The sequence below is a fragment of the Lampetra planeri genome, chromosome 64 (assembly GCF_965212315.1).
Source record: "Lampetra planeri chromosome 64, kcLamPlan1.2.h2, whole genome shotgun sequence".
In the NCBI taxonomy this organism is placed as follows: domain Eukaryota; kingdom Metazoa; phylum Chordata; class Hyperoartia; order Petromyzontiformes; family Petromyzontidae; genus Lampetra; species Lampetra planeri.
The window spans coordinates 1,055,701-1,074,173 of record NC_136170.1 but is presented as its reverse complement, the minus strand read 5'-3'; the positions used below and the strand labels follow the sequence as shown (position 1 = coordinate 1,074,173).

The 18,473-nt window shown below is 49.1% G+C and overlaps 1 protein-coding gene across 1 annotated transcript; it reads left to right on the top strand.

Moving 5' to 3' along the window:
- Positions 1 to 1,290: 1,290 nt before the first annotated feature.
- LOC144737083 (interferon regulatory factor 5-like) lies at positions 1,291 to 17,022 on the top strand. The gene is made up of 10 exons (XM_078619744.1): positions 1,291 to 1,533; positions 6,680 to 6,829; positions 7,944 to 8,289; positions 9,333 to 9,397; positions 10,238 to 10,295; positions 10,904 to 11,032; positions 12,403 to 12,524; positions 14,483 to 14,747; positions 15,006 to 15,124; positions 15,773 to 17,022. The coding sequence occupies exons 2-10, from the start codon at positions 6,686 to 6,688 to the stop codon at positions 15,947 to 15,949; spliced, it is 1,425 nt and encodes a 474-aa protein (XP_078475870.1). The 5' UTR covers positions 1,291 to 1,533; positions 6,680 to 6,685; the 3' UTR covers positions 15,950 to 17,022.
- The last annotated feature ends 1,451 nt before the right edge of the window (positions 17,023 to 18,473 follow it).

Sequence of the window (18,473 nt, the reverse complement as noted above, 5' to 3'; positions counted from 1 at the left end):
CACTTTGTTGAGCTATTAGGGGGCGTTCATAAATGACGTCACGCACCTGGGGAAATGTGACTTCACATCAAAATGAGCAACTTTAAATAAATATAGACAACACGTTCTACTGAATTAAAGATACTTTTTAATAATTATTTTCTCCTACAACATCAGAGTGCAGCGGCACATTAAATACGCACTACAATGACAATAGTTTAAAGCGATTTGAAGCATGTTTTATTTTTTGGGGGGGGGCAGAGTTTTGTGACGTCATATTTGATGGGGGGGTCTGACTTTTTGTGACGCCGTGTGCAGTAAATCTAGTAGCTGTGACGTCTGTGACGGTCCCACCTGATGACGGAGACTTGTGTTGCCTCCGAAACGTCGTGATTTATTATTTTATTTCAATTATTACTTTTTATTAATTTTATTTTTATTTTTTACCCACGTGACTTTACCGAAAAAAAAACCTAAGAGTATGAATCCTTGCAGTCACGAAAGCTTCAAATTTAGAATCAACACAAGAAGCAGTCGAAAAGAAGTGAGGAGCTTTCAACTTGTGTGGACTTTGTCCGTTCTAATCAGACCTATGTAGTAATTAACATACTGTACCTTTTTGTAAATGATTCAGAACCAAAGTGGTGCAAGGCTGCAGTGACGGTTATACGAACCGCACTGCCCTTAAGGAACGAATCCTGCCCAAGCCAGCTAACTCACCTTTATCAATCGTCTCCGACCACTGTATGGATATATTTTACCCTAAAACATTTGCTTTATTCGCACGGTTGGCTACGTACGGTGCGAAAGAAGTTCAATATTCTGTACAGTACACACAGTAGTGCCATCCGTCAATTTGACAGTGCAGTTTGTTGCTGGGCCCGCGTGACCCTGTGGGTACTCTGCAAAACAATTACGTTTTTAAAAAACAAAACTTATCTGGACCATCTGTGAGAAACAATCTCATTCTGACCCCTCCTCAGCCAAATCAGTTGCTAGGGGTTACGCCTCGCCCCCCCACCTGTGAGGACGCGTCCTCGCTCTCTGATTGGCTACTAGCACGTGGGCTGCACCCCCTCCCCCCACCATGGAGACGCGACCTCGTGCTCTGATTGGCTACTAGCACGGTGGGGGGGGGATTGCACACACCCCCCCCCCGCACCCTTTTCGCGGCCTTCTGATTGGCTGCGACTTCTTGCGCCAGGGGCTGCCCTCCTCCCACCCCACCACCGACACAAAATGGGGCGCTGTGATTGGCTGAGCCCGAGACGTTTCCCAAAAGTGACGCACGCTTCTAAACTCACCGCGGGGAACTTCCCGGAGTTGTCATTGACGAGAGGAGCAGCAGCAGCAGCGGCGGCGGCGACTGTGGTGGTGTCAGCGGGCACTGGGGAGACAAAGGCGGCCGGGCGTGTTGTTGGCCACCCACTGTCATCGTGTGCTGACAGCACTTAAGTCAATAACGCAGTTGCGTAGCGGCTGTATCGTGGTCGTGAGTCAAGGTAACGACGCAGGCAGAGTGCGACTCATCTGACGTCAGCAACACACACACGGGTGAGTAAACTGCATTGAGATTGTTTAGATTATTTTTCTGCTGTACATTACATGTACAGAGTCTTGGTTCTTTCGGCGAAGCCACGTAGAAGGGAGGTAATTAAATAATAAAAATACAACAATAAAATGATCACGACGTTTTGATTGCAACACAAGCAATCATCATCAGGTGTGAAAACCACAGCAAGAAATAAAAATAAATTATTGCTGTGGTTTGAATTGTTTTTCTTGCTGTGGTTTTCACATCTGATGACGATTGCTTGTGTTGCAATCGAGACCGTCGTGAGAATTGTATTGTTTTATTTTTATTATTTCCCTTCTACGTGATTTTACCGAAAGAACCAAGAATGTGCATTGAGATTGTTTAGATTACTTATTCTGCTATACATTTACACATGATAAGCCACTTTGTTGAGCTCTAATTTGTGACCAAGTCGCTTCTGAAAGAGACGTTAATAGCTTCATGGGCTTTAACTGATAAGATGAAAAAAATAGTTTAGTTTTATTTCTATTTATATTTCGTGATTTCTTTACCTTTCCTATACTTTGCACTCCTATCGTGTTTTTGTTATTGTTGTAAACTTCTGACCCCGTGCCCCCTACTGGACATCTGTGTGTCAAAGAGCTTCATACCTCTTCGGATTCCTCGTGCGCACTGCGTGGCAAACCCCCCGACCAGAATACGTCACCGGGGCACGGCGAACGTCAGTGGCGAGTTTACGACCTTTGACCTTTTCCCTCGGGCCGTGAGAACTGCCCATGATTAGTTTGGGTGCCGGTTGTCAATCCACTGCTGGATGAATGTTTGACCATACTTCACCACGCTTGTCAGTCCGCGTTAGTGTCCAAGTTCAAGTTCATTTATTAGGTATAGCCCTGTGAGCCATGCGGCTCTTAAGTCGGGTGCAACAGCAACAAACTAAATATGAACACAGAACATCTTAAAGCGACGACGCGTAACAGAAACATCCTGGAATAAACCAGCAAATATTTAATAAAAGTATTAAAACGCTGTGTGCAAAAATCTCAACGTGGTGCAAGTCAACAATGACAACCATAAGACACTATGGTGACCTCCTTTACCAGTGGCAAAATGTAGTAATAGGTTTTTACCCTTTCAACTGGTACAAAAAACTGACACCTTTATACAAGGGATCATAGTAGTAGGTTTATACCCTTTAAACTGGTACAAAACTGATACCTTTATACAAGGCATCATGTTTGCAATAACCACAACACAAGCAGTAATTATATAATAGATTATTAATCAGTTAATTAGTATGTTTCCTCTGTTAAGGAATTGTAATTATAAGATGTATTCTTCTTCTTCCACACGTTTGTCCCACTCATGTGGGGTCCACTGTCCTCGCCCCGCCTCTACTTCTGCCTTCCTCTCGATCTCCTCATCTTACAATTGTAGAGCGGGGTCGTTGTGGGAGTCCGGGATGGAGAGCGGTTGAAGAGACAGCCAGGGGTGGAGCTCTGGCAGTCTGGAGAGAGAAGCCGGCGGTAGTCGTAGAAGGTGCTGCTCTCCTCGGTTGGTCGGTGTTGGCTGAACCCCCTATCCGACTTGAGGGAGAGAGCCCTGGAGCTAGCCGAGGCTAGGGACAGACAGAGCCGAGGGTCCACGTGAAGGACCCAGTGTAGGGCACCTACCTCTGGTGGAAGTTGTCACCAACCCTTGTTAATAAACCAGCGCAAGCCCTTACTTGAATACCTGCCTCTGCGTCGTCATTTAGCGCACAACAACTGGTGCCAGAAGTGGTTCTGACCTTCGCCGCCATATCAAAGTGTGCGGCGAGACGGAAGAACCCGCCTGTTGTGCAATTACTTAATAATACGGTTCCAGGGCGCACTAAGCCTGTAGCTGTCAGAGCGGTTAAACTTATTTGTATTTATCTCAATTTCAATAGATTATCGAATTAGTCTCGGACAGTAATGATTCGTTTTAAACAACGCTTCAACGTTATCAAATCAATTCAGTGTCCTTGTTGGCAAGCTTGTTTTGCAACTGCCGGCAGTTGTGTTTGAGAGTATATTTAATATTTCTTTGGTGTTATTTTAGTCATACGCTGATGTTATGCCGCGTCTGTCTAATATAGCATCTGCCACATAAGCAATTGATCCGATACACACCCTCTGTTAATAACTTGGGCAATTCAGCTTTAGTACAAGATACTAATTTTAGAATTTTGTGTACCGTGTCAAATATTACTTAGATTTTTTGCTTTTCCAAAACTCTAGCTAATTTGTCAGTTACTCCCGCGATATATGGTATTGTAATTGTTTTATCAAATAAAGATATCAATATTCCTGCGGCTGATAAAGGCCGCACAACTGGAGTGATGTCACGAGCGGATTATTATAATACAATTTAAGATTTACTGGAGGAAAGTACCTATACTAACATTAAACGAGATCCAACTAATACTTTAGAACGTAAGACTACTGCAATCATTTCAAATTCATTAATTCCCAATTTTTTTCGTAGGTCCTTGGCACAGTGCGTAATACTGTGGCCTAAGTGCCTAATACTGTGGCCTATTGGATAATACGGCCCTGTTTACCACGCTGGTCACTGCCGGTAGGTGAAGGAGGAAAGCCCAGGAAAAGTTGAGATCACTCGCCACTGGCAGTGGATCGTGCCCGGAAATAGAACCCAGGGTCGGCCGAGGTCATAGCGCCCTTCGCTAACCCCTATGCAACACCGCTGTTTCGCTGTTACGGTGAACTGTTATCCACGCACGCGTTCCTGCATGCAGTGGGTTAGTGGGAGCTGTAGGGTTTTTGGGGCGGGGCTGCCAAGTGTGGCCAGGAGATGTGTGTGTAGCAATGGATTCTTAGATCTACCCATGCGGTGCTTGGAGTGTCACTCCCTCCTATGAGTGGGTGGTGGTTTTTTCTTCTTCTCTGCTTTGCTCCACACGAAAATCCAAAAACTGGTAATTATTGGAATTTACCAAACATCTCAATTTAGCAGGACCCTCCCGTCCAATGTTTGTATTTTTTCCATATAGCACGTTCAGGTACCAGCTATTGTTCATTCAAATATTATTTTAATTTACTTGGCAGTCTGTTATTGGACGAAGGTCTGTCTTGGAGCTTGTTTGACCATAATTCACCATGCTGGTCAGTGTGGATTGGCGAAAATACATTCTATTTACCCCCTAGTCTTCCACCCCCCCCCCCTCACCGTCCGCCCCCCACCCCACCGTCCGCCCCCCACCCCCGACCGATGACGTCTGTATGTCATGGTGCGTGTTGGTGAGCTGAACCCACCCAGTGTTCTTCATTGCCAGGCTCGTGGGCCACTGGTGGCCTTGGCCCCATGACGTGCGGTCCCCCGACACAATACACACATTTGAAAACACCCCCCTTTATCGTCATCGTGCTGTCAAACCCAACAATGTTTACAAATGGTGTGGCAGCCCCTAGCATTGATGACGTCTTATTGGCGAACCTCACCCAAGAACACACATTAACTGTGCGTGGCAGTGTTTCGCATAGATCGCTTACATATGAACACCAGTTCCCACTGCTTAAAATAAAAAAAAACGACCGCATAGGATGTACAGTACAGGGGAAGTGCATTACCAGAATGTTGATATAAAGCTACCAAACGCCCTGGTTTGGCAATAGACAAGCCTACCGTGATTTCCACCCACGTATTAACACTCGTTCATTGAGTTAAATCATCTTAATATATAGAGGACTGCAGAGCCTAGGTAACGTTTGGTATCTCCTGGCTCCTCACTTCCTGGCTGCTGCCATACAGAGCTGTGTTTCCTCGGCGAATGTGAGAGATGCAATTTGCACAAACGACGTATGTATGTTGAACTTCTTTCGCACCGTACGTAGCCAACCTTATCAGAGGTGCGGGGAAAGGAAAACAAACTAAACACAAAAAGCAGTTGTAAACAAATTAGTTAGATTTAAAAGTGCATAGCTCCAGTGAATTCCTGATATCGGAAGGAAGAGCATTCCAGAGGGCCACAGAAGCACATCTGAAAGCGTGCGATGCGGTGAACGATGACGATACTGTTAAGATACAACTAAACATAGTTGTTATTATTCTATCCTGAGTAGTGGGCGGGGCAATGTAAAAGTGGGAGGTGCTAACAGAGGAAGTTGGTTGCCAGCTCACCATGTGTCCGGGTTGAGCCTCCCACAAATTTCCCCCGAGCTTCGTAAACAGTGATCGTACACTCAAGTGAAACGTTCTCGGTGCCTCCCTGCTGCACACTGAGGTTACTCACAATGAGAATCTTTATTTAGGCTGCAAGAGGAATCCACTAGGGGCGGTTCAGAAAGTTACAACAACAAACAATACAAAAAAAATATGCAGCAGTGTGGTGTGCAGTAGGGTGGGTAGAATAATACATAGTGTAATATTACATAAATATGCTAAATGCCTCTTGATATGCAAATTATTTTGTCAAGGCGCTCTTCCTCCTCCCTCTCAGCTTAAATAGACGCTCCAAGCCCAGGACGTGTCTTTCAGACTCTGTCTTATCGACAGACCTGTTCTTCACCTGAGGACGGCTGCTTGCGTTGTGGCCGAATCGTCGTGAGAATTATTTTATTATATGTTTTATCTTTATTATGTTATTATTTCCATTCTACGTGACTTTACCGAAAGAACCAAGAAGACAAAAAACAGGTTAGGAGTGCAAAGTATGGGAAAGGTAAACACGTGGCTAAAATAATGTATACGAATAAAACATGTTTTTTAAAATCTTACCAGGAAAAGCCCACTGAGCTATTAGCTTCCTGTTCAAGAGCAACCTGGCCACAAATGATAGCTGAAGGAGCTGGCTTATCATCACGTGGACATTCTGAGCCCCAGCGACGGAAATCCTACGCGTCGTGCCCACAGTGGTGAGCCAGGATCACCTCCCTCATGCGGGATATTAACTCGGAGCATTCATATGGCTTGGCGATTAACGCAACCGTGATAAAACCTGACTGCCGGTAAATCTATTTCAAATTACTCCTGTCATCGGGGCTTATGACCAAATCACCCGGTGGCTCGCCAACCCTAGCCTCCAGAGTGTGCGTCGCCGAGCCCGGCATTTATTAAAAAGAAGTATTTTAAAAATAAATTTCTACTTTTCTTTCAATCTCCTTCCACTGCCGTGGTTTGCAGGAAGTCATGGCTGCTGCCAGGCCAACGCTACGGGAATGGGTGCTGGGACTGGTGGACCGCAATGAATTGGGCCTCGCGTGGGTTGACAGAGACCACTCGTGCTTCAGCATCCCCTGGGGCAGGAGTCCTGGAGCTTGCGACTTAATCCAGGTACGGCTGATGCAGCGCAGACGAGCATCAAGATACGTACTCACCAACTTGCGCCTCTTGCGAGCCACTCGCTCTGCAGCCGAGTCGCCGGGCACTTAAAAATTGACCCCGTGTTTGTCGTGGAAGAACCCATTGCGATGCGCCCAACGTGTATGAACAGCAATGCAATGGCATCGCGATGAACGATGAAGCGTCGACCCGCAGTGGGTGGGCACATTTCACGAGCAGCACTTCGGCCTTGTGTGAGATGAATCGTTTCTGTCAAAATGCAAACATTTTGATGAAGCACCAATTATCTACCACGGGTGTCCAGTTTCATGAGCACCATGAAACTGGACACCCATGTACAGCAATGCACAGTGCAGCAATGGTTCTCGTCAAGACATCGCATACTCAATTTTATTTCAATCCATTGTCCACCCTTTTAGCATATACACGCTAAACAAAATATCCTCGCTTAAACCATAATTAAATGATTACCTTGTGTATCAAAAAGGGCATGGACGTGACAGATCCAGACGAAGAAAGGTGCGTGTTTTGGCCCAGGAATGAACGACACCGCGGTATTTCATGAGCGTATATACATCCCTTTGGAGAAATCAACATTTTGTTAACGTGAACCACAGTCCTAATCGGTTGACACACGATGCCCAAGTGAAAAAAAAACCTCACCATGATACCAACGATTACCCACATCTTTAAAAAGTGTCTGAAATTGTGGAACTGCCCGACGGAGCGACCTACAGTGGCGTCAGTGGCTCCAGCGTGGCTGTGAGCGGTGAGGCCACTGCACTGAACTCCGCTCGACACAGCGACACCACCGTTCACGTACGATCACACGAACGATTGAACCCCCCCACCCACGTCTCTTTAAGTGTCTAAAGCGTCAATTGAAAACTGTAAAAAAAAATTACCCCAGTCACCCTTGCAAATGAGACTCAGAAAATGTGTGTTTTGTTATCCTGGAGAAATCCGATGAGACGTCATCCTGGTCGCGTTTGCTTCGTTTACCCCGGTTAGGCAGAGCACACTTGAAACTTGCACGTTCGGAAATGTACGAAGTGGCCCCCACCTGATTTTGCTGCTCCCCCCGCGGTTTGCTCTGCGCCCGCAGCGATGGGCGACGGTGTTCGGCAAGGACACGGGCACCGAGGATTTTGCCAAGTGGAAGCACGGCCTGCGCTGTGCCCTCGACACGCAGTTCACCTACAAGTCCGAGGGCATCGATCGGTCTCAACGTCGCCTCTACAACCGCACCCGCCCTGCCAAGAGCAAAGCCAGCCCATCGTCCCAGTCTCAAGCAAGCCCATCTTCCCAGTTCCACACCAGCCCATCGTCCCAGTCTCAAGCAAGCCCATCTTGCCAGTTCCACACCAGCCCATCGTCCCAGTCTCAAGGCAGCCCATTCTACCAGTTTCACACTAGCACCGCGTCAACACCTACATTGCTGGACCCGCTAGGTGCGTATCGGTGTCTCTCTGCAATTGGGTGTCTATCTCATGGGGTTGATTGTGGCCCTCCAGTTTCCAAGACTCAGAGTTCAAGACGACCTCGAATGAGGCGTCTCTCTAGCCACTTCTTTGCTGAGGCACTTTAGGGTGCCAAGGTGGCAAGATGTTAACTACCTTGCCTGGTATACGGGAGGTCGCGGGTTTGATCCCGACCCTGATGCCTGTATATTTGGAGTTTGCGTGTGGCTTTTTTGGCCGGGTTCTCCATTTTTCCCCCTCCACATTTAGAAACGTGCGTTTAGAGTATTTGGCTGCTGTAAATTCCCACATGATAAGCCACTTCGTTGAGGTATCATTTGTGGCCAGATCGCTTCTGAAAAGAGCTACATAGCTCAGTGGGCCTTCCTGGGAAAAAGAAAAAATAGTTTAAAAGTTTTTCCACTGCAAAAACCAAGCCGTGCCACTAACGTCGTACGCAATGAACGAGTCGGGATGTATGTATGTTGAACTTTTTCCGCACCGTACGTAGCCAACCGTGCTCATCGGAGGTGTGTATGAATGTATCTTGAACCTCTATCGTACCGTACGTAGCAAACAATACTAATCGGAGGTGTGTATGAATGTATGCTGAACCTCTGTCGTACCGTACGTAGCCAACCGTGCAAATCGGAGGTGTATGTATATTGAACTTCTTTTGCAACGTACGTAGCCAACCATGCTAATTGGAGGTGCGGGGAGGGACAACAAACTAAACACGCCGCGTCCTCACAGTGTACTGACTGACATCGCTCGCAACATAATGCATCATTAGCCCTGCGCCTGGCCCTGCTTGGCCCCCCAAGCCAGATTCAGATGTTAATACGGCATAGCACGGTTTGGTTTCTGGTTCGGCACAGCAAATAGCCCTTTCCTAGGCCACTGCCGAATGAAGGCCTTGCCAAGTCGTGTCGGTCATAGGGCTGGTCGGGCCATACCTCACCACGCTGGTCAATGCGGATTTGAGAACGTTCGTAAACCATCAAACGTCCTTGACGATTCTCTTTACTTTGCAGATGACTTGGAGGATCTGACTGCTGAATTTGCCCCAAATCCGCATCTCCCCGTGCAGGAGAGCGAGGTGGGTTCGCCAATCGGCACCTTCGTGGATGCGCGGGCGAAACAAAAAACCGGGGACGATAACCGAGAAATGAGCTTTTACTTAATTCAGACAAATGGCTCGAAGGACAGAGTCGTTCGTCAAGAGGTTACATGGATTGTAAAAAAAAGGAAAGCGCAATTGAAACAACAGACATCCATCCCTTCGATGTATACGCAATACGTTCCTGAAAGGTTGTCGGTGAAGCGAGATTCCGTAGATCGAACCGTTGTCGAATCGGAGACCCATCCCTACGGAACGGAAAATTTGGCCCTAAGACCATAATAACATTCTAGATTTGAAGTTTTCGTGACTGCAAGGATTCATACTCTTTGTTTTTTTCGGTAAAGTCACGTTGGTAAAAAACCCACTTAAGCGGTTTGCTCTCGCCAAGTTGTTTGCGGAGGGGGGGGGACGTCCAAATGACCATGTGTTATTCGGCATGAAGTCCAAAGTTTCAGCTCCTGAAGAAGCTCCTGGCAACGCGGAGCGGAACGACGGACATCGTGCCGAAAAAGCGCGTAAAACAAATCGGAGAGCCTTGCACTGTTATTGTCGTTGTCGTTGTTGGAATCGATCAGTTCCCCTCCGCGGGAGGAATCTCCGATTAGCACGGTTGGCTACGTATGGTGCGAAATAAGTTCTGCATACGTGTAGACAATCTGCAGCGCCCGGAGCATAATCACACGCACGTACCAGGGCGGGGGGGGATTGAGGAGCTGAGCATGTCTGGCTGTGGTGGATGGATAGCCAATGGCCAGAAGGCAGTGGTGGAGGAGGAGGCGTTTGAGATTTGAGCTGTTATCGTGTGTTCTCCCCCAGAGGGCTGGATCGATTACATCAACGTTCTGCTTCAACGGGATGATGGACAGCCTGGGCGGTGAGCCGAACTCTCTCCCGTTGCTTCTCACGGACGTGATCGGAGGTTGATGGGTTAGATCGCGTAAATATAAATGTCGTTAACTCGCCACCACCCGACACCGTCAATTAGTAAGGCTTGTCACGTGAACGAAACTTTACAATTCATTACTAGTTCAGCACACCGGTTGTGCGTTGGAGAGTAAACCCACAACATGTACAATTAGAGGACTGTGACGTTTCGCTGCTGGTCACAACCAGCTTCATCAGGCGATTTGCCAATAATTTGACGAAGCTGCTGTTTGTAATCACCAGTGAAATGACGAATCTATTGAAGCTGGGTGGGCTGGAAAGAGTCCACTTGGTGGACCAAAGGTCGCTTGGAGTGACCTCAGAGGCAGCTCTGCAATATTTGTCTACGTGGGCCATTCTGCAAGACGAAGGGTCGCGCTGCTCGGCAAGAGATCCGAGTGGATTTGTCATCCCCGTGACTTGATACCAAGAACACAAACGGCATGGACTTAGTGATGGGCGGGGGGCAGGGGGGTAATGACAACACTTTAAAAAATAAAAATCATAAAAGATTAAGAGGGTTAGTGATTGCTTTGCGATGTTCTCCCCATATGCTAGCGGCCGGCCCGGAGCCTTCTGCTGAAAACCGGCACGTGGATTTTGTGAACTCGGTATACGAGGTGACGGAGGCGGAGATGTTTGTGGCGCCTGCCGTCATCCCCTGCACCCAGATTCAGCAAATGGCAGGTGAGGAGTAGCGGCGGTGGTGGTGGTGTTGGTGGTGGCGGCGGTGGTGGCTAAGGTGATGACGCGTACAGCAGAGGTCGCAAACGGGTTTTGATTCCTTACCCGTACCCGGCCGCACCAGGGTCGCAAACGGGTACCCGTACCCGGCCGTACCCGTGCCCTACCCGTACCCGGCCGGGTACGGGTAGGGTACGGGTATCGGGTACCTGATTGTGACCTCTGAGATGAAGCCATGTTGCAGGCGCGGGTGGGTTGATTCTAGGAACTTGAATTGTGAGAAGAGACAAGACGTTGGGAAATGAGTGACAAACGGTTACTCACCAGTGACTCATGGCCTACCCGTACCCGGCCGCACCAGGGTCGCAAACGGGTACCCGTACCCGTACCCGGCCGGGTACGGGTAGCCGGGTATTGGGTAGGGTACGGGTATCGGGTACCCGGTTGTGACCTCTGGCGTTCAGGTGGCTTCAGTCGTTGAGTAACGGCAATGCGAGTGGCGGTGGACTGACTTGTACAAAAATAATAAGAGTAATAATTGTCCAAACTAGACGGTAGTCAATGCAGAGCAATGCAGGCCTCTCCCGAATAGGAGTCTGAAGACTTGGGGAGTGATATCTCTCTTGACTTGTTTTTTTTTCGGGTTGTATCGCGTGTTGTTTGGCACGATGTACGACGTTTCGCTCCATGAGCCAGGAGATTCTTCGAAACCCGAATATTGAGCTAAGACGGAACAAGCATGGTTGTGTGTTTGTGTGCGCGCGTGTGTATAACTGAATGGTAGTGTAGTGAAAGGTAGTGTAGTGGTTAGCGCGCTGCGCTACGAACCTGGCGACCCGGGTTCGAATCCCGCTCACGACCAACCCAGTGACGATCATTTGAACCGGTCCAGGGCCTCCCCGAGGTCGACTCAGCCTCAAATGAGTACCTGGTGTGGTGTGTAAACATCGCCACTGTGGAGACAAAGGCGGCCGGGCGTGGCGCTGGCCACCCACCCCCTCGTGTGCTGTGCCGGCCTTCATAGGCGCTCGCGAACAGCACTTGCCCAAACAGGCTACGCGGGGGATATTTGTGTGCATGCACGTGTTGGTGAGTTTCACACGTGTGCACGTGTGTGGTGGTGCGAAGGGGAGCGCGGGTGGTGCATTCCATCGGTCGTGACATCCCGTGACATCCCGCTACTAAAGCGAGCCTTCGATGCAGTTCCACGCGGCCTCAAACGCGTGCCGGCAAAACAATAACCTTCGCTCGTTGTCGTGCGCGCGTGCTTTGTACGTGTGCGTGTGTGTGTGCGTGTGTGTGTGTGTGCGTGTGTGTGCGTGTGTGTGTGTGTGCGTGTGTGTGTGCGTGTGTGTGTGCGTGTGCGCGCGCAGTCACGAACCTGGAATTCACGGTTCTCTACAGAGGGAGCGAGGTGTTTAAGACGGTGACCGGGACAAGCCGCTGTATCATCTGCCATGATCCCCCACAATCCTCTGTACAATCACCGCCGCAGGTGAACCGTGGTACCCGGCTCCAACGCTCTGTCAAATCCTGCCGGCTACATATTGAGTGGGATTCACGAAGCTATCTATTAGGAAGTCACCGGAGCAGTGGTTCTTAACCTTTACTGCAGCCTTGCACTCCTTTGGTTCTCTATTGGTAACGTTTTTTTATAATGTTAATAAGTAATATTTTAAAAAAACTTTTAAAAGAACACGCTTAATTGAAATGTACCGTACTAGTAATGGCAGAACTCCACGACTTCAGGAAGTGGCCCCGAAGCTTGCCATAACGTAAGGGACCATGGCCAATTACAGCCAACGTCAGTTGAGCGTGGACAATTAGACCTAAGCCGAAACATTAAATAAACAAAATAATGTTAAAACATATTTTGTTTTATTTTTAATGATATAATATAGTATTGTCATCAATATGACATAAGTATACCAAGTTTGCAGTCGATACTACATTGGGAAGTGGGTACAAATTTAGTTACAAGATTTGAGGAAATATGCCCGACTGTGAGGGGGGGGGCACAAGCCGGCGTGAGTAGGTTAAACGTTGAGTTTTATAAGGGCACCACGGAGTGACCAGCCCCTCACCACCCAGCCCCACCCCTCCCACCCACCCCCCCACCCAGCCCCACCCTCCCCACCCAGCCCCTCCCTCCCCACCCAGCCCCTCCCTGCACGATGGACGGACACAATAATCCCCTGTGGGCTAGTGTAACCAGGAGGTTCCTACCAGATTTGAGGATACGACAGACAGTTAATAAAAATCGTGTAATAAATATATAGGATTTTATGAAAAAAGTAAGTTGTTACTTACATGCCCAATGCTATAATTGTGTTTTCGATGATTTACCTTCTAAAAGAAACTTGCCATGTCTCGCACCCCCAGGGGCTGCATGCACCCCAGGTTAGGAACAATTGCACTCGAGCGATGCACTTTTAAATCGAGATTGAAAACTAGTTTTACTTTTAGAACTGCTCTTTGTGTTTAGTTTGTTGTCCCCCCGCACACCTCCAATTAACACGGTTGAATACGTACGGTGCGAAAGAAGTTCAACACGCATAGATGCGCTACATGTGGCCTTGGTAAGGGCTAGCAAGCGGCGTCAGCGTAGAGTCGGCGTGGTTTACGTTGTTCAGTGTCAGTCTGGACCATGACAACCAGTGGAAGCTTCGTCGAGTCTAAGCCCGTGGATTCCATTGAATTGTCCTCGTAGATGAGTCGACGAAAGCAGTGAAAAGTTTAGTCCACTCCGAGTTAATTACATTCCCATAGCATATTTGTCCACAGATAGAAAGAGGACCACGTGGATTTCGAATCAACATCACACGTTTTGGAGTATTTGGCCGATATAAATTTCCACGTGATGAGTCAACTTTGTTGGGATATCATTGGTGTTGGCAGGTCGCTTCTGATAAACAGCTTCATAGCTCAGTTTAGTTAATGTAACGCAGGTTAATAACATTAAAAACGTAAAGAAAGTGAGCGGACCTGGGCAGGATTTGTCTGGCTGCGTAAAACGAGTGTCAACCGAGGAATAGAACGCATCAGAAGGTTCCACGGTGGTCACCCTGGTTAATACCGTGGGTGCATTAATGATGATATTAGATTCCCTGTCCGCTTCACGGGGGGGTGGGGGGGGACACTGAAGTTCCCGTGACGTAATTCGAAAAAAATAGTAGGAGGCTGCGCGTGTGCCGGCGTCACGGTCCAAAGGTTTTTCCACGTTTGATTCACCCTTTTTGACGTTCCAATGACGTACGTGTACCCACGCACGCGTGCGTCATCCGGTTTTTCTTCCCATGCCCGTTCCGATGACAGGAAGCGGCCACGTGCAGCAGCGTAGCCGCCACCACCACCGCCTCCCGGCTATGTGCCGACGATGGCGGTGATCGACGATGACTGACAACAATAAAAAATTGTGAAACCCGCTTTGACGATCTCGTCGCTTGCGCGCAGGACATGGCCGTCATCTCGCTGCCGCCGCCCGTGGGCTCCGACGAGCAGCGGCGCTTGACGGCGCGCATCCTGGAGCCGCTGGCGCGCATATCGGCGGACGTGGGCGGCGTGGTGCTGGAGGTGGACCGCCACGGCCTGTACGCGACGCGCCACGCGCTCAGCCGCGTGTACTGGTCGGGGCCTAGCACGCCACGCCACGCCGCATCCGTCAAGTTGCCCCGCGGCGAGCGCGTCTGCCTCTTCGACGTTGCAACGTTCGTGCAAGGTCAGCTCCGCCCACCCGCCCGCTTGCTCACCCGCTTGCTCGCCCGCTTGCTCACCCGCTTGCTCGCCCGCTTGCTCGCCCGCTTGCTGACCCGCTTGCCCGCCCGCCCACTTGCCCACCCGCATAGCCACCCACCCACTTGCCCGCCAGCTTGCCCGCCCGCCCGCTGATACGCAAACAGCACTTTCCCCAAATGTCTGTTGAGGCTATACAGGGGAATCTTTGTGTCTTTGTGTCTGTGCTTGTGCGTATGTGCAGACTTGATCCAGTTTATGAAAGGTTCACCTCCAAGGCCTCAGCCGTCGTTTGAGATCCTTCTGTGCTTCGGGCAAGATTGGCCCAACGGGAAGATGGCTGAGAAACTGATTATGGTGCAGGTAACGTTTCCCCATTCATTGGTTTTGTTAAAACAAAGGTGTTGGCCATGGTGATGCTTTGTGTGTATGCACGTACGCTGAACGTTTTTCGCACCGCACATAGCCCCAACCGTGCTTAATCGGAGGTGCTTGTCGAACTCCGGTTCAAAGAATGTTGCTACCTTTGTCAATTTTTCCATCTCTCTATCTCCTTTGCATGCAGCCGTGTCAGAGTTCCAGATGTGGGTAGTCAAAATCGCGGGCAGAAAGTTTGTGAATAACGAGGAAATCATGTGCGTGCACGGGCTAACGCGGGTAGCGGAAATAGAAAACTAAACTATATTTTATTTGACCAGATGAGGCTCACTGAGCTATAGAGCTATTTTTCAGAGGTGACCTGGCCATAAATGATGGCCCAATGAAGTGGCTTATCACGTGGAAATTAATAGCAGACAAGTTCTCTTCAACGCACGTTTCTAAATGTGGACGAAAAAATGGAGAACCCGGAGAAAAAGCCACACGACCACGGGGAGAGAGACACGCAGTATCCAAATATACAGGCATCAGGGTCGGGATCAAATCCCCAACCTCCTGTATACCAGGCAAGGAAGTTAACATCTCGTAAGTCGAATGTTTCATTCTGTTCTGCCCCCCCACCCCGCCCGTCAGGTGCAGCACAATTTGGCCCGCCTGCTGGTGGACAGTGCCCGGCAGGGCGGGGCCTCCTCGTTGGACGGCTCCACCGTTAGGTTACAGATCTCCGACCCCCTGAGCAACGAGATGATGGATGTGGACCAGTTGGACGAAGTTTTGAAGTGGATCAACGATGATGGTGGACACCAGTAGGGGGCCGTCGTGCGGCATCGTCGCTGACGAACAGGGCTCATTCATATTGTTGGTTCTTTCGGTAAAGTCACGTAGAAGGGAGATAATAAAATAATATAAAACAATAAAAATTCTCACGACGTTTTGACGGCAACACAAGTAAATCATTATCAGGTGTGAAATCCGCAGCAAGAAATTTTGGAAAAAGTGACGGTTTTTCCTAACGTCAGCACCAAGGACAGCAATTTGTCTGATTTTTTGTTAGTTCGTTCATTGCGAATCAAAAAAATGATATTTTTTGCTTCAAAATATTTACGAAGCGATGCGCCCGTGCTAGTTGTACAATGCCATCGCTTTCTGACAGTATGTACATAATAAAAAAAAAAGCATTGGGGGTGTGACCTTGAATGGATTAGGAGACTCGTGGCAGGCAGGCTTTAGTTAAAATACGAGAAATATTTGAGCAAGTTTTTGAGCTAATTTTCAGAGAGAGAGAGGGGCGGGGGGGGGACGCTTTGTAAAATAAAGATTGTTACGTCTAGGTACCGCAGTGACCTGGTGCTGAGAAGCAAGTACTGTACTGGCTTGGTCTGTGCAAATGATGACAATCCGAATTGTACCCTACCGATATGCTCCCGCGTCTACGCTGCCTACCTTCGCCAAACCCGCGCTAACCAGCGCAGGTGAAGTACGGTTAAACGAACTCCTGCCGACTCGTTCGGCGTGGGCGTGGCCCTCATCCAGCAGTGGATTGACGGAAGGGTTCGTGCGTATTCGTGCGTAGTTATTTACAATGCACCATTGCTTCAGCTATTCACAGGCCACTTAGGGGCATGTCTTTGGATCGATTAATTTGCCTCTTGCCTGTTCGCTTCTGGCGTCGAACATTTTACCGTGTGCAACCCGTTTGTGATGTATATAACATTTTCCCCATTCATTGATTGCGTCATTTGTAATACATTCACGCGGGCTTTTTTTTTTTTACAAAATTGCTTTTAAACGTAACTTTTAGGGCAAAACTCACGACTCGTTTCTTTAACCGGTCACTTCCGTTGATTCGTGTTGTTCAATACAGTGATTCCTATTTAATGTTACGATAACGACTTGTGATCCATCCCTACGCACTCCCTCAAAACTCTCGCGATTCCCAAGCCTACCCTCCCCGTTAACGCGTGCTATGACGTCACACCTCATTCACAACACGTGACGATGCATGAGTCAAATGTGCAAGGGCGAGCGACTGGGTGGGTGCCGTGATGATGCGGCAGAGAAGAGTCTCGGAGTTAGTCCAGGAGAGGGTGAGTCTCGGAGTGAGTCTAGGACAGGGTGAGTCTCAGGATGAGTCTAGGAGAGGGTGAGTCTCATGCCAGCATGAGTCTCAGGATGAGTCTCGAAGTGAGTCCCAGTGACTCGACTCACGATGCTACGGCTCCACTTTTATAGAGCGGGCGTCAGGTGATCGTGACGTCACGCGATGGGGAGGGGAGTGGGGGGGACGGAGGATAGGGGGGATGGTGGGAGGGGCATACGGGGATTGGAGGGAGGGGCGTGTGAGGGATTGTGAGGGGGGCTCTCCAATGGTAATAATCGGCGACGTTTCGGTCGATGCACCAAGCGTCGCCGACTGCATGTTTTGTGTTATTTTTTAAAGCCACACGGGGCCATTATTGACGAGTGTCGAGCCTGTTTGTTAACTGTGCTTGTGCACAAATCATTTTGTCAATACTACAACATTTAATTACAGCACCACCGTCAATTCCCCGACATTAATTTGCGGCATTAAAATCAACACTACACCATCATGTCATTGTGGTATTCCCATCAATATAACATTCAGTTTCAGCATCACTATCACTTCCATTCCGCGTAATTACAGCATTACTATCAATTCCCGAACACTCAATTGCACCTTCGCCGTCAAGACTACAACATTCAATCGAGATTTCTCAAAGGATTCTTCCATTTACTGCAATGTCACCGGGGAACACCCCATTGGCACTTCATTGAAGACACGTTCACTTGACATCAGGTGGAGATCCCATCGCAACAGCCCCGAGTCTCCCGTGCACCTCCCTTTTATATACCGACACGAGGCCACACCCCCCTTCTCGAGCCTTCTCGCCGACTCTGGACGCTCGCTCTACCGGCAGACTCCACCGTCCCCTTCCGTCGCCTGACCACGGCTCCCTTCTCGAACATTGCCGTAGCCACCGGTCCCTTCGCACTCACAACCGATAACGCTGTCATTACCTCCCGTGGCCACTAGTGCACTCATACTGTCGGCTGACTCCCGTGGCCACTAGTGCACTCACACTGTCGGCTGACTCCCCTGTCATTACCTCTCGTGGCCATTAGTGCACTCACACTGTCGGCTGACTCCCCTGTCATTACCTCTCGTGGCCATTAGTGCACTCACACTGTCGGCTGACTCCCCTGTCATTACCTCCCGTGGCCACTAGTGCACTCATACTGTCGGCTGACTCCCCTGTCATTACCTCCCGTGGCCACTAGTCCCCTCACACCGCATGCAGGCTCTAATGCCATT

Coding starts and splice junctions, on each gene's coding strand:
- LOC144737083 (XM_078619744.1), top strand. CDS start 6,686: ATGGCTGCTGCCAGGCCAACGCTACGGGAATGGGTGCTGGGACTGGTG. Junction 6,830..7,943: donor GAGCTTGCGACTTAATCCAG/GTACGGCTGATG, acceptor CTGCGCCCGCAG/CGATGGGCGACGGTGTTCGG. Junction 9,398..10,237: donor TCCCCGTGCAGGAGAGCGAG/GTGGGTTCGCCA, acceptor GTTCTCCCCCAG/AGGGCTGGATCGATTACATC.